This window comes from Peromyscus maniculatus, chromosome 7, assembly GCF_049852395.1.
Source record: "Peromyscus maniculatus bairdii isolate BWxNUB_F1_BW_parent chromosome 7, HU_Pman_BW_mat_3.1, whole genome shotgun sequence".
NCBI classification, from domain to species: domain Eukaryota; kingdom Metazoa; phylum Chordata; class Mammalia; order Rodentia; family Cricetidae; genus Peromyscus; species Peromyscus maniculatus.
The window spans coordinates 99,630,497-99,643,668 of record NC_134858.1 but is presented as its reverse complement, the minus strand read 5'-3'; the positions used below and the strand labels follow the sequence as shown (position 1 = coordinate 99,643,668).

Sequence of the window (13,172 nt, the reverse complement as noted above, 5' to 3'; positions counted from 1 at the left end):
AATCAACCCCATTCGTCTGCAAAGCAGTGTACACTCTCTACCACTGGAGCCAGCTCCCTGGTCCCACCTGCTGCTCTTAAAACCTATTAAAATTTTTTATTTGTATTTGTGTATGTTTGTGTCTTTGTCTATGTGTGCACCATGAGCAGGCAATAACTGAAGAGTCTAGAAAAGCGGATCAGATCCCATTGGACTGGAGTTGAAAATGGTTGAGAGCTGCCTGATGCAGGCACTGGCAACCAAACCTGGGTCTCCTGCAAGATGAACAAGTGCTCCTAACCAATGAGCCTCCTCTCCAGCCCGCTGACACTCTTGTTCTTACACAGCCATTCACAGAGACCCAATTGTATCAGGCCCTGTACCAGGTACAGGAGACACAAAGGGACAAGATCTGGTCCCCACTTCCTAGGTAGGGAAACCAAGATCATTGCAAATCACATAGTGGGAAATATGTGGTGACCACTGAGGGCACCTGTGCCAACCTGGCTAGAGGAGACCCCATCTTTGCTAATGACTAGCTGACACATTTCCCTAGTCACCTTGATCCTTGCTTGCCACCACAGGTCATCAATGCCATTGAGCAGGACTACCGGCTGCCCCCTCCTATGGACTGCCCAGCTGCCCTGCACCAGCTCATGCTGGACTGTTGGCAGAAGGACCGCAATAGCCGGCCCCGTTTTGCAGAGATCGTCAACACCCTGGACAAGATGATCCGGAACCCAGCTAGTCTCAAGACTGTGGCAACCATCACCGCTGTGTGAGTCTAGTGAAGCAGGGTAATGCCTAGATGTGGTTGTTCTCATGCCCAAGGGCATGGCTGGCTGGCAGCCTTTGCTCTGTCCGGAGCAAAGTTGGAGTGGCACAGATTATCCACTATGGAATATACCCCCAGATTTTTGCCTTCTTTTTTTTTTTTTTTTTTTTTGGTTTTTCGAGACAGGGTTTCTCTGTGTAGCTTTGCGCCTTTCCTGGAACTCACTTGGTAGCCCAGGCTGGCCTCGAACTCACAGAGATCCGCCTGGCTCTGCCTCCCGAGTGCTGGGATTAAAGGCGTGCGCCACCACCGCCCGGCGATTTTTGCCTTCTTTTTATCCTCCCTCCCTCTAAAATGCATTCCAAGTGTCCGTTGTGAGCAGATATTCCGAGACCCGGTCAGGTTTCTACCATCTGTTGGCAGCCAGTGGATTCAGTACTGGATTCTGTATTAGTAGACTGTATCTGATATGATTGGTGTTACGGCATTTCTAGATGATCTTGTTTCCAGGAGGTACCTTTTTGTTAAATGCACTGATTGTCTAGGCCAGTATAGCTATGGGCTCAAAGTTTTTTGCCAACGGTTAGATAGGTAAAGGCTCCAATTACTGTGGGACCAAAAAAAAAAAAAATACAAGGCAGATTCATTTGATATGAATGGATGCACAACACAGCTGTCAGCTACAGTGTCTGCTGTGATTCACTTAGCTATATTTGCGTGAACGCATTTTGTTAATTTCTCTTTTCAACCAAAATGTAGTAGGTGGCTACAGGCCAGTCTTTGTAGCCAGTGCTGGTTCTATACAACAAGTAAGATGTAGTCCTCGCCATTGTGGAGTTTAAAATAATTTAGGAACAGCAGACATTAATCAGATGACCATAAAAAATGTAAAATTAGGATCTTAATGGCTGACATGGCAGGGTCCTATGCAGAGCACCCAGAGCTCATGCCTCCAATTGCAGTAGAGAGGGACCTGGTGACAGTCTTGCAGATGAGACTTGAAGGACCAGAGTGCATCGACTAGATGGGCATGGAGATGGGAGCAAAGGGCAAGTGCTCAGCCTGTGAGGAGGGTCAGGTGCTCAGGGCCCGTTGCTAAGCATGAAATAGAGGAAGCTGGTGAGGTGGGCAAAAATGAGGCCACTCACCGACCTCGGGGTGTATTGGGCATTATCTTCATTTTCAGAACAGTGAGCACCCATCGAAGGGTTTGGTATGTATTACAGTTAAGGAGACAGCTTTGATGTGATCATGTCTGCATTTTGAAAAGTGTATCTGGCTGCAGTGTGGACCTGGTAAAGGAGAGCTCAAGAGAATACCTTAACGAGGGTAATGCCATGCAAAGATACAGGAAGTAAACTCTGTGGCCTAGAGGGAAATTGGGTGTGAAACTGGGGTGACCCCCAAGATAACTGACATCAAGATGGCTGGTTCAGTTCCCTGCGTATCTACTTCAAGTCTGTTCAGAGAAGGACAGTCATTGCTAGGCTGTTCCATGCCATGCTTTTCAGATAACAGGAAAAAGAAAGCCATTGCCATCAGATTTGGCAAGGCTATACACATCTTTTACAGGACCACATCTTGGGATGAGGAGTCACAGTCTCCCCCCTCCCTTCAACTGAATACTGTATCAAGCTGCTTGTACTGTTGACTGTCCTGTGACAATGCCTAAGAGTAGAGGACTGGCCCTTCGGCTTTGGAGGCGGCGTCAGGCGGGGAGGGTCAGCCTGGAGTGCCCCCTCTCTTCAGCCGTGAGGTCACCTGTTCCTCTCTGTCTCGCCAGGCCTTCCCAACCCCTGCTTGACCGCTCTATCCCAGACTTCACGGCCTTTACCACCGTGGATGACTGGCTGAGTGCCATCAAAATGGTCCAGTACAGGGACAGCTTCCTCACCGCTGGCTTCACCTCCCTCCAACTGGTCACCCAGATGACGTCAGAGTAAGTGAAGAGACTCTCCTTTGTCCAGCCCAGAGCTAAGTGTTCGGGCCCCTTCCCTGCTCTGGAAGATGATGTGGGTCAAAGCCCTTTCTCTGTGTAGAGCCAGCCTTGTTGTGAGGCTGTACTTTGATAAGATGAAGGTGGGAGATGGAGGAGGGTTGGGGGTGATGGTAGAGATCTATCCTGGACCCTGGATATGGAGAATTCTTCATAGTCGTAGCCTTACGTCATTTTTCTAATCATTAAGTCTCTTCCCCATGTAAGTTTCTACATTCAGCCCACCAAAGAGAGCATCCAGATGGAAGGGAAGAACACAGAGGCCAGCACTTTAGACAGTCGCAGGCAGGGGACTGCACTGACTCAGTGACTGCTGGGTTGTATGGAGCAGGGCGTCATCCTCACACTTGGACAACCCTTGTAAACACACACACACACACACACACACACACACACACACACACACGTGCGCGCTTCCATCCCCCACTCATTACTTACCAGTCTGCTGCTCCCACGGGAGTGTGGAGAAATACACAAAATAAAATTATTCAAATAAGATGAGAGCGAGACAGGTTCTTAAAGATCCATGTGGTCCATCATTTCCCCCAGAATGTTGCAAGCAGCACCAGTTGTGGGAAATGCTAATAGGTTCTCCTTGGAAAAAAGGTCCCACGGTCAAATAAATTTGGGAAATACTGCACACTTTATCATCCTCGTGGAGACTCACTGCTCATATTAGCGTTATAAAGGCCATGAGAAACCCTCAGATAAAGAAGCCCATTTCAAATTATTAAATACCCTAGAACCATAGTTTTGAGGGACAGGTTTTTATGGAACTGCAGTTTGGGAAATATTTATCCAGCTCCAATCTTTCCGTGCAACAGATTGTGAAATAGTGCGACACATGAGGCAAGATGGGGCACAGGCTGCTTTTCCGGCTGCTGGTTCAATATGCATCTACCCCCTCCCCACCTTTCCCCTCTAAGGGCCAGCAGAGGGCTCAGCCTTTGCTGCTCACGGGAGTAGCCTGGGAATCTTGAAGAAGTACGGGAGCCTATGCCTGGGGATGAGCCTCAGCCCCTAGAGTGCTTGCGTAACACGCATGAAACCCTGGGTTCAGCCTCTAGCACTGTGTAAACTGGGGATGGTGGGGCATGTCTATAATCCCAGCACTTGGGAGGTAGAGACAAGGGGATCAGCAATTCAAGATTGTCTTCAGTTACCATATCAAGTTCAAGGCCAGCCTGGACTACAAAAGACCAAAGTACCAATACCACCTGTAGGATTCTGATTAATGCTATGTGGTGAGAGCAGGGCTCAGGGGATTTCAGCATTCCCCAGGTCATTCTGATGTGTGACAAAGGTTGTGAAACACAAGAAGGACCAGGTTTAGATTTTGCTTTTGCCTTGTGTACTCAAACAGTTCAAATAATCCCAACCAGGAAGTCAGTTCTTACACACACACACACACACACACACACACACACACACACACACACACACACACACACACACCTGAGCAACAATGCATACTGATAGCATCAGAATGGATTCTGGAGACCTGTGATACACATCTCCTATGACTGAGGACCCATCAGTCCAGCAGGCAGGTAACATATGTTAACTGGTCATCTGTCATATCTTAGGCACAATGCTGGCATTGGGATTTTCTTATGACCAGGCCAGTTGCTTCATCCGGGAAAGAAGAGTGGAGATCCACTCCTGGCTTTGTACTCTGGTGCAGACAGAGAGATTTCAGACACTGACTGGCTTCTGGCCCATGCCTGGAGTCAGGCTTTATCACTGTGAGGTTTATTCTTATCATAAATGATGGAGTCTGGGTTTTCTCCATTTGGTGGATTGAATGTGCACCTCCATTTGAATCCACTAAATAGCAGTGTATGTTTGGTAAAGGTCCATTTCCTGGTGATCCCTAAAAAAAAAAAGATAGTCCTACACATTTTGAATAGTTGCCAATTGGACAGCACAAAACTAAAATAAACAAAGTTAAAAAGAACCAGCCTTCCCATCCTGCAGCGCCCAGAGGGATGCTCCTGGGTGATCAGAGGGCCTAAGTGTAGGCGTTCATGGAGTCAGGGCCACTCTACTTTGCTCACTCTCGTCTGCCTAAGACTTTTCTTTGACATGTTTCCCCCTCCTCCCCTCCATAACTGAATGAGTCAAATAAAGCTGTTCCTTCAGTCTGGGGAAAGTCGCAGAAAAAAGGAACAAGGAGAGGATTAAAAGGAAAGTCAAACTGAAAATTAAGGGATTTAGTTCAAAGTAAAACACAGCCACACAGTACTGGAGCAATTCAGTTTGTTTCTTGAGAGATGAAAGATGGAGGGAAGGAAAAAAAAAGAAAATGAGCAGCTCGATAAAATAGATGGTGGGGCAATTTGTGAATTCAAAATTCAAGCCTGCTTCCCTCAAAGTATTTGCTATAGAAGACACGGGCAACTCACCTATCTCAAGCAACTGCAGCCTTGGAGAGATGGACTGCAGCTAGCTAACATGGGGCGTTGGGGTCTGCGGAGGCAAAGGGCCAAGGCATTGTGGACACAGACACCCAGCCCAGGGTCTGCCAGGGTGTGCAGTGTACAAAAAAAGCCTGCCTGTGCTAGGCTCAGGGAGCTTGGAAGAAATAAGCAGTCCCGTAGAAGCGTTTGAAAGGCCTGTTAGGAGGCTGGGAACCAGGTGCTGTTCTATTTGAATTCTACATCTCTCACTGCTTACCTGCTGTGTGATATTCAGTGCTTCACTTCTCTGAATGACACTTGTCTTGTCTGTAAATGCACATGTAAGAATAGTGCCCCTGTCATTGGTTTGTAGAGAGACAAATGGAATAGCATGGTCTAACAAGCATGCGTGTGGTCCATCGCCTTCTCAGAAAACCTGGGTGCTGTTAAACTTACTATCTGTGACTGAAGTTTCTCTATCTGATGACTGAGATAATATATAGCACATGGTATGCACTTGGGCAGTACTCTGCATCGTTACCAGCTAAGGACTTGTTCATATTAATTCTCACAGTTGACAGATGAATCCAATCTGAACCTCTATCCCAGACATATTCTTTGGATTCCTACTTGGGCAGATATTTTTAAAGTTATTTTAAGATCACCCTTCTTAAAAATGCATGGCATTAAAATTCAAACAGAGTGAGAGATGGGAAGCTCAGGGGAAACATCAGAAGACCAGGCAAGCCCCTTAGCTTTTCAGTCTCAGTGGGTGTTCACTAATTTAGGCAGAAAGGTCCACGAAATAACCAAAGCCCCACAGAGTGTGCACTTAGAGAGTCAGAGGAAAATTCCAGTCCACCCGAGGGTCATGCCACTGTGAAAAGGCTGCTTCTGGACCCGTGGACGAGGAACAAGGCATGGCTCATGCAGATGGGGGCACAAGGGGTGCCAAGAGAACATGAGTGTGAGTAGGGTAATATTATAACTTGGTGCTGGGGACGAGGGGGATGACTCAGTCCGTGGAATGCGTGCTAGGCAAGCACGAGGACCTGAGTTCTATCTCTAGAATCACTGTGAAAGAAGCTGGGTAGGGTGGCATTCACTTACAATCCTAGCTCTGGGGAGGTAGACACAGGAAGACCCCACAGGCTCACTGGCCAGCCACACTGACATAATTGGCATGCCCCAGGTCAGTCAGTGAGAGACAATCCCATAGAAACAGACACACAAGACAAGGTGCATGATGACTAGGAAGTAACACTCAAGGCTGGCCTCTGGCCTCCATATACATGTACATATATGTACACACACACACACACTCCACTAGATATTCACACACATTTGCACATATACAAAGTAAAAAAAAATATTGGTAATTTCACTTAAGATTCTGGGCTTTTGAGCACATTTTTCTGCCCACCCTACTGTTTGCAGGAGCATGCCTTTGGTGATAAGTTTCAGCTGTGAAAAAGCTGCCCTAACTCTAACATTGACTTCTTTGCCCTTCTAGAGACCTCCTGAGAATAGGGGTCACCTTGGCAGGCCATCAGAAGAAGATTCTGAGCAGCATCCATTCGATGAGGGTCCAGATGAGTCAGTCACCATCGGTAATGGCATGAGAACACTTGCATTCATAGGGGAGGAGAGGAAGTGAAAAGGACCAGGGTCAAAGGGAAACCAGAGGTTGACCACTGTGGAATGTGCAAGAAAGATCAGCTTTTTGGCTGGGAAGCAACTTTCCATCTGTGAAGAATGAACTGGACCTGTGGCTCATGGGCAATCGTCGTTTCTCCGCAACAGAAGCACGTAGATGCCGTGGGAAACCAAACACATGATAATAAAGATAGAGAAAGGTGATGTTTAACAGAAGTGAAGCTGAATCCATATGCATTGGGAACCAAGGTGAACTCGGCTCCTATCCACGGGGATTGGAGTTACCTGTCTGCGGGAAGAAGGGAAGGAGGTGGAGGGATGAGACACAAGCCTCGGGCTGTTCCATCTTCTCCCTCACCAATGATGTTCTTTTCTTTTCTCCTTTCGTACTCCTCCCTGAGAGTCCCTCCTCCCTCCCCACATCATCTCCCTTTGCTCATGACTCGTGTAGGGAAGTTTCTTCAAATCAAACCCAGCTCCTGAGTCTCCAGATGTTGTTCTGTCAGTTGCCAAAGGACCTTGCTGACCACTACTGCATGGGGATCCAACCAATCCAATTAATGTCTTCATATTGAAGAAGAGATGTACCTTCAATTGAAAACCTCGTTTTTCTTTTGTTTGCATTTTCTGCAAAAAGGAAAAAAGAAACCACAAATTGGAAAAATAATAGAAAAAAAAACCTGTTTCCGTGTGCAAGCGCACACGTATGTGTGTCTGCGTTATAAAACGACTGTGCTTGTTCGTGACAGATGCAAACAAGAAAAAAGAATTGGGCTTTGAGAGTTTGGGCTCTGGGAGGTCTCAGGGGGCTGGAATACGCTGTTGGCCTGGCTTTCTGCTTGGTCCACTGGCTGCTTGGCTCAATGGGAAGAGAAAAGAGCGGGGCGGGGAACTCAAATGAAAATTAAAAAAAAAAAAAGTCTCTGAAGAGTTTGCAAATTAAGAAGGAAACAGGTGAGTGGTTTGAATTGGATGCAGTGTGGGCCATTCTAGAACGATGCTGACTGAAGAGTTATTACTGATAAGATCTGAAGAAAAGGAGAAGGAAAGGATTTCTGGAGAATGTTCTTCCACATCCCCGGAACCAGTGATTTTAGAGGCGGCAAGGGAGAATTCTTTCTTGCCTGGCCTGCGGACTGGCTGAAGCCATGTGACATCCGAGGAATGTCTCTGTCCTGTCCGTGTTTCTCTTTACATTCCTTCTTGTACCTCATTGTTCATTGTTTGATTCACTTTTGTAAATTCCACCTAACATTTAAATATTTTTAATTTCTCCTTTTACCTTAATCTCCTTGCTAATTTTATCTGTCTAATTAAAAAGAGCAGAAGCATGTCTGGGTTTATGTAAGATGTTGTCAGAGTGTGTGTCCCTGGACCCTGATTTTAACTCACACACTATACTAAGAAGTTGATGTCCAAACTTTAGACTGCTTGCTATTGTTATGTCTGTAAACACACAGCTAGGGAGATGTGAGGACTTGACAGAAAACTTGGTTCCAAACTCAATATATATCTAAGGCAATGTGAGCCTTTTCTTCTAGGCCTAGGGAACTGACAGGGGAGAATCCTAGTTCCATTTCTGTTGCTGTGATAAAATATCATGGCAAAAGCAGCCCACGGGAGAAAAGGTTTATTTGACTCACAGTTCCAAGTGATAATCCATTATTGCAGGCAAGTCAAAGCATTAAAAACCTGAAGCAGGTGGTCATGTCACATCCACGGTTGAGAGCAAAGAGAAAATGAATGCATGTATGCTCATTTGTGCTCAGTGCCCTTTCTACTTTTTACAATCCAGGATCCCCTGCCTAGTGAATGGTGCTGCCCACAGTGGGCTGAGTCTTCCCATATCAATTTACATAATTATGACAATCCCCCCTAGACATGCCCACAGACCAACCTGACCTAGGCAAGCCTTATTGAGACTCCCATCCCTGAAGGTTGTTCTAAGTTCACGATTTAAACTGTCACAGGGAAATTCTGGCCTTGAGTTACCAGCTCTGGACTAGCAGGAAGCACCTTCAAAGTGACTCATAACTTGAAGATACAGCTACAACTCAGGTGAGCTTACCTTAAAGCCAGCTATAAAGTTGGCTCCTGGAGGATAGGAGAAGCTGGTGAGAGAGAGCGCCCTTCAACAGATTCCCATGTGGTCTGCAGAGGGCTCTAGTTCAGCCAGGAGGGTGGAAGACAAAATCTCCCCGGCTTAGTTGATTAACAATTACATGCACAGTTTACTAATTATCCATGAGTGTCTTTCAAGCCTAAGCCATATGACCAATCTATTCTCAGTTTTCACAGGGATGAGTTTTGATTTGTCACCACATTCTTTAGGCAGTATCTCTTACTCAGTCTCCTCTCTAGCACTATCAATGCCAACCTGCCATCTTGGTGTGGTCAAGGCAGGGTTAACATGAAGTTCATGCCAAGCACTTCCGTTTGGTGTCAGCACGAGGTCCCAGGAAGGGCAGAGCACAGAGAAGAAAACAAGAGGGGTCTGCAGAGCCCAGGAAGGGGGCACAGTTCTCACTGACACTGACATGAACAAGCTCTCAACAACTTCAGGCCTGCTCTGCAGACACCCTACCTGGTGTCTGAGTCAAAGCTGCCCAGCACCACCAGCACCCCCAGACCAATAGAAGAAGCAGGAAGTGTCACTAGCAAGCAGTCAAGAAAGACATGTCTTTTAAAGCTTTACATATCTGAGATCTCTTCTTCACTATAAATTGTGAAGTCCCAGCAGATCCTGCCCCGTTCCCACCTTCAGACTCAGAATCTCAAGAACAAAGACCTTTCCTAGGTCACACAATGGAGTCAGCATTTAACTAGGACAGTTGACCCTACTCCTCACCATTGCCCCAGTGGACTGTGTTACACACCAAAGTGTGGCTTGGCATTACCCGGGAGGGGGTTGTAATCACAGGACACAGAATCCATGTTTGGGTTTCTAATTTGGTAGGCCTGGAGTGGAACCTAGAACTTAAACATCTTACAAATGGTTCTGATGCTGCTGGCCCAGGGGCCAGACTGTGGAAACCTTACATTAGCTTTCCTCCCTGAGAATTCATGGTGTTCTGTGTGAAGACACTGGCTCAGGAAGTGTTAGTTGTTAGGGTTCTGGTTCTTGAGGCTCCTGGAACCTCAGAGAGGCATGAATCCTCACACTCTTGGGTGTGAAGTGATAGGAGAGACTGGCAGGCAGGGTTCAGGGGACTTCCTTCTCAACTTTCAAAGGGTTCTCTCGGGAGGTGCCTACTAGCAGTGAGAGCCCATCCTTCTAGATTTCAGTTGCATGTGCTGCTAACAGTCATCCAACTGAGACATTTTTGTGTGGGGGATTGCTGGTAATAGAACTCAGGACAAGGATTCTACCGACTGAGCCACATTCTTGCCTCAAGAGCTCTACTTTTTTAATATTATATTTTAATTTATTATTTGAGAATTTCATACATGTATAGAATGTATTTTGTGAATCTATCTATCCCTCACTGTCTCCTCCAACTCCTCCTGGGACCTCCCATATCTCCCTCCCAATTTTTTGTTCTCTTTATTTTTATAACCCACTGAGTCTAGGTAGTGCTGCTTATAAGTACATAGATATAGAGCTGTCCACTGGACCTTAGACAACCTACCAGTGGTCACATCCTTGAAGAAAAATGACTCTCTCCCAGCAGCCAGCAGCTGCTAATAACTCCTCAGGTGTGGGTGGGGGCTTATGAACCCCTCCCCCAACCATGCTGGGATGTTGACTGGCTTGATCTCGTGCAGGCAGCCATAGCTGCCGAGTTCATGAGGACCTCCCATAACATGTCCAGAACTTAAAACATGTGCAGTGATTTGTGAGATGCAAAGCCAAGCTGACAGGATGCAATCTGCAGCCTTGACATGTAGCCCAGGGTGGTGGTTCAAATAAAGGAGACTACCAAGAGTCAGTAGGTATGATCCACCAATGGCAGGTGGGCCAAGGGTTACAGAAATTACAGAAATGAAGATGGCTTATGTGCGGAAGCCTTAGAGATACTCATCTCTCTCTCTCTCTCTCTCTCTCTCTCTCTCTCTCTCTCTCTCTCTCTCTCTCTCTCTCTCTGCCACTCCAACACTCAGAGGGAGTAACACAAAGACTCCTGAAGAGGATGGAGAGAGCAGTATCTATGGAGACATAGGATTCTAGGAATATTGGGGTGAGGGTCAGTGAGGCAGAGGACAAGAAGGAAAAAAACTATACCATTTAATAAGAAATGCAAGCTTCGGATAGCTCTGTCTGCTCTAAGAGGCTCTTCGTGAAATAACCTAGGGGTTTCATCATCATTTGAAAATAATGACTGTCACCAACTGGCTAAGGATACATTATGTTCCTTGTACATGAAGTCAAGGGAAGGCTGCAGCAGACACCAGTGGCACACAGGCACCATGCAGAATCTCAAAGGGTCCAATACCCAAAGAGATGGAAAGATTCAGAGAAGACTCAGCTCTGCCATCACTGTGCCATACCCTACACATAGAAGTCACAGGGTCATTTTCAAAAACAGACAGGTTCGTGTCTTCCCAGACGCCGGTGAGACTCCAGGCAGTGCTAGAGTGGAATCGCCAGGGCCACAGAAAGGTGGCCAAATGGTGGAGAGGGTGTGTGGGTCATGCTGGAAGATCATGCAGGGTCTGAGACCAATGGCATCTGTGTTTACCACTACTAAGTCTTGGGAGACCAGCAAGAGATCGGAGGACAAACCTAGGCCCTGGCAGAGCTCAGGCCTCAGAGCAAGGGTGATGGAATGAACAGTGGGAAATGGGCCTCTACTGCACTCCTGGGGAAGAGATCGCTCACTACCCTGCATCCCTCGGGGCTTGCCTTGGTATCAAGGGCCTTGGAGTGGTTCCAAGCTGTTGAGAGTCACAACTTAGTACATCACAATTCCTGGCAATTCCCAAGTGACAGAGGACACAGTTCATCCTTGCCTTGGTGCTCTCTGTTAGCATGCCATGCGGCTTGTAGAAGGTTCTAGAATTTGTGGTGCCTGAAAAAAGTTTAAACTGAGAAAGTTGAGTAAGTCATTATTTTACCTCTAGACATCATGACCTTAGACAGCATGCTTTAAAATAAGTTAACCCCCAGGTATTTCGCTGGGATCTTCCTCAATTACTTTTAACTGCTATCAGTCCCAGCCTACCCTAATTTTAGTTTTGTGATGTTTAAAACGTTCTCTTTCAACCCTGTCTGAGTCTTTAACACAATGTCAGTCTTCCACAGAGCTCCGGCTGGGGACACAGCAGTTTTCCACTGAGTGTTAGTCACTCCACAAGGGCTCCAAGGGGCAAAACTAACTTGTCTTGTACCTGGTCTGACAGAAGCAAATCCAGGGGACAGAGGGCAACCTATCCTGAGAGGGACCCGGGGTGTGTTCTGAACCCCTGAACCTGGGGACTGTGTACTGCCAAAGTAACTTGTCGTTGGGCCAAATGGGGACTGGCAGGGCTCCTCTGACCAAGGTAACTTGACTGGTACATTTTATTTTCCCTTTGGGGGTGGGGGGCTGGAGGCAGAGCTTTGTGTAGCCCAGGCTGGCCTCCAATTGGCTATAAGCAGGATATTTTGATTTCATGATCCCCCTGCCTCTACCTCCCAAGAACTGGGGTTACAGACGTGCACCATTATGCTCAGTGTGTGTCTTCTTGGGAATCAAACTCAGGACCTTGTGCATGCTAGGCAAGCCCTCTCTCAACTGAACCACAATAGCAGACCCACATCAGCGTCTTAACAGCCCTCTACACTAACAATTTCTTCCTTCCAAGATTTATGTAATCTCCCAGAAGACACCCTCACTCAGAATTCTGCAGCCTCCTGCTCAGCAGAAGGAATAAAAGTTAAAACACTCAAACAAAACAAATGTATAGGCAAACAAGCTTCCGCTAAGCTCCTGCGCCCATACCATTCTGTTCTCCGGGAAGAGAAGCTGCTGTCTCCTCAAGGATATTTAAGTCGCCTCTTCTGGTCTTATTGAAGTCATAGTTGCCTGCATGTGAGCAACTGCTGTAGTGTTAGAAATGGCCTTCTGCCATGAATGCAATGCCAAGATCCAGGCATTGACTTCACAGCAGAATGCAACTTTGCAAGTGACTTGATGGGGAAATGGACAGTCATGGGAGAACCACCATCGTCCTGAGCAGTCAAAGACAGTGATCCCATAGGTGCTGCTCAGCTGGAACTAGAGTGGAAGAAGTTACCAAGCTGAGCTCTGGGTTAGCAGTGGCGGGAACAGCTCATGCTTGTTCAAGTTTCAGAAGTCAATGTCATGTCTGTGGGATCATAGGTTATTCTTTGCGGCTGAGGAATAAAGGGCTGGCTGTGGATAGCTCGAGGGGTGGGCAGGCCCTG

At 47.0% G+C, this 13,172-nt stretch overlaps 1 protein-coding gene across 1 annotated transcript in view; it reads left to right on the top strand.

The window, feature by feature from the left end:
- Ephb1 (EPH receptor B1) overlaps positions 1–8,153 on the top strand; it is a 455,961-nt gene extending 447,808 nt beyond the window's left edge. Inside the window, exons 14-16 of the mRNA XM_042281503.2 lie at positions 564–757; positions 2,538–2,693; positions 6,663–8,153. Of these exons, the coding sequence (XP_042137437.1) occupies positions 564–757; positions 2,538–2,693; positions 6,663–6,771 (459 nt within the window). The 3' untranslated portion in view covers positions 6,772–8,153. The remainder of the gene's footprint in view (positions 1–563; positions 758–2,537; positions 2,694–6,662) is intronic.
- The last annotated feature ends 5,019 nt before the right edge of the window (positions 8,154–13,172 follow it).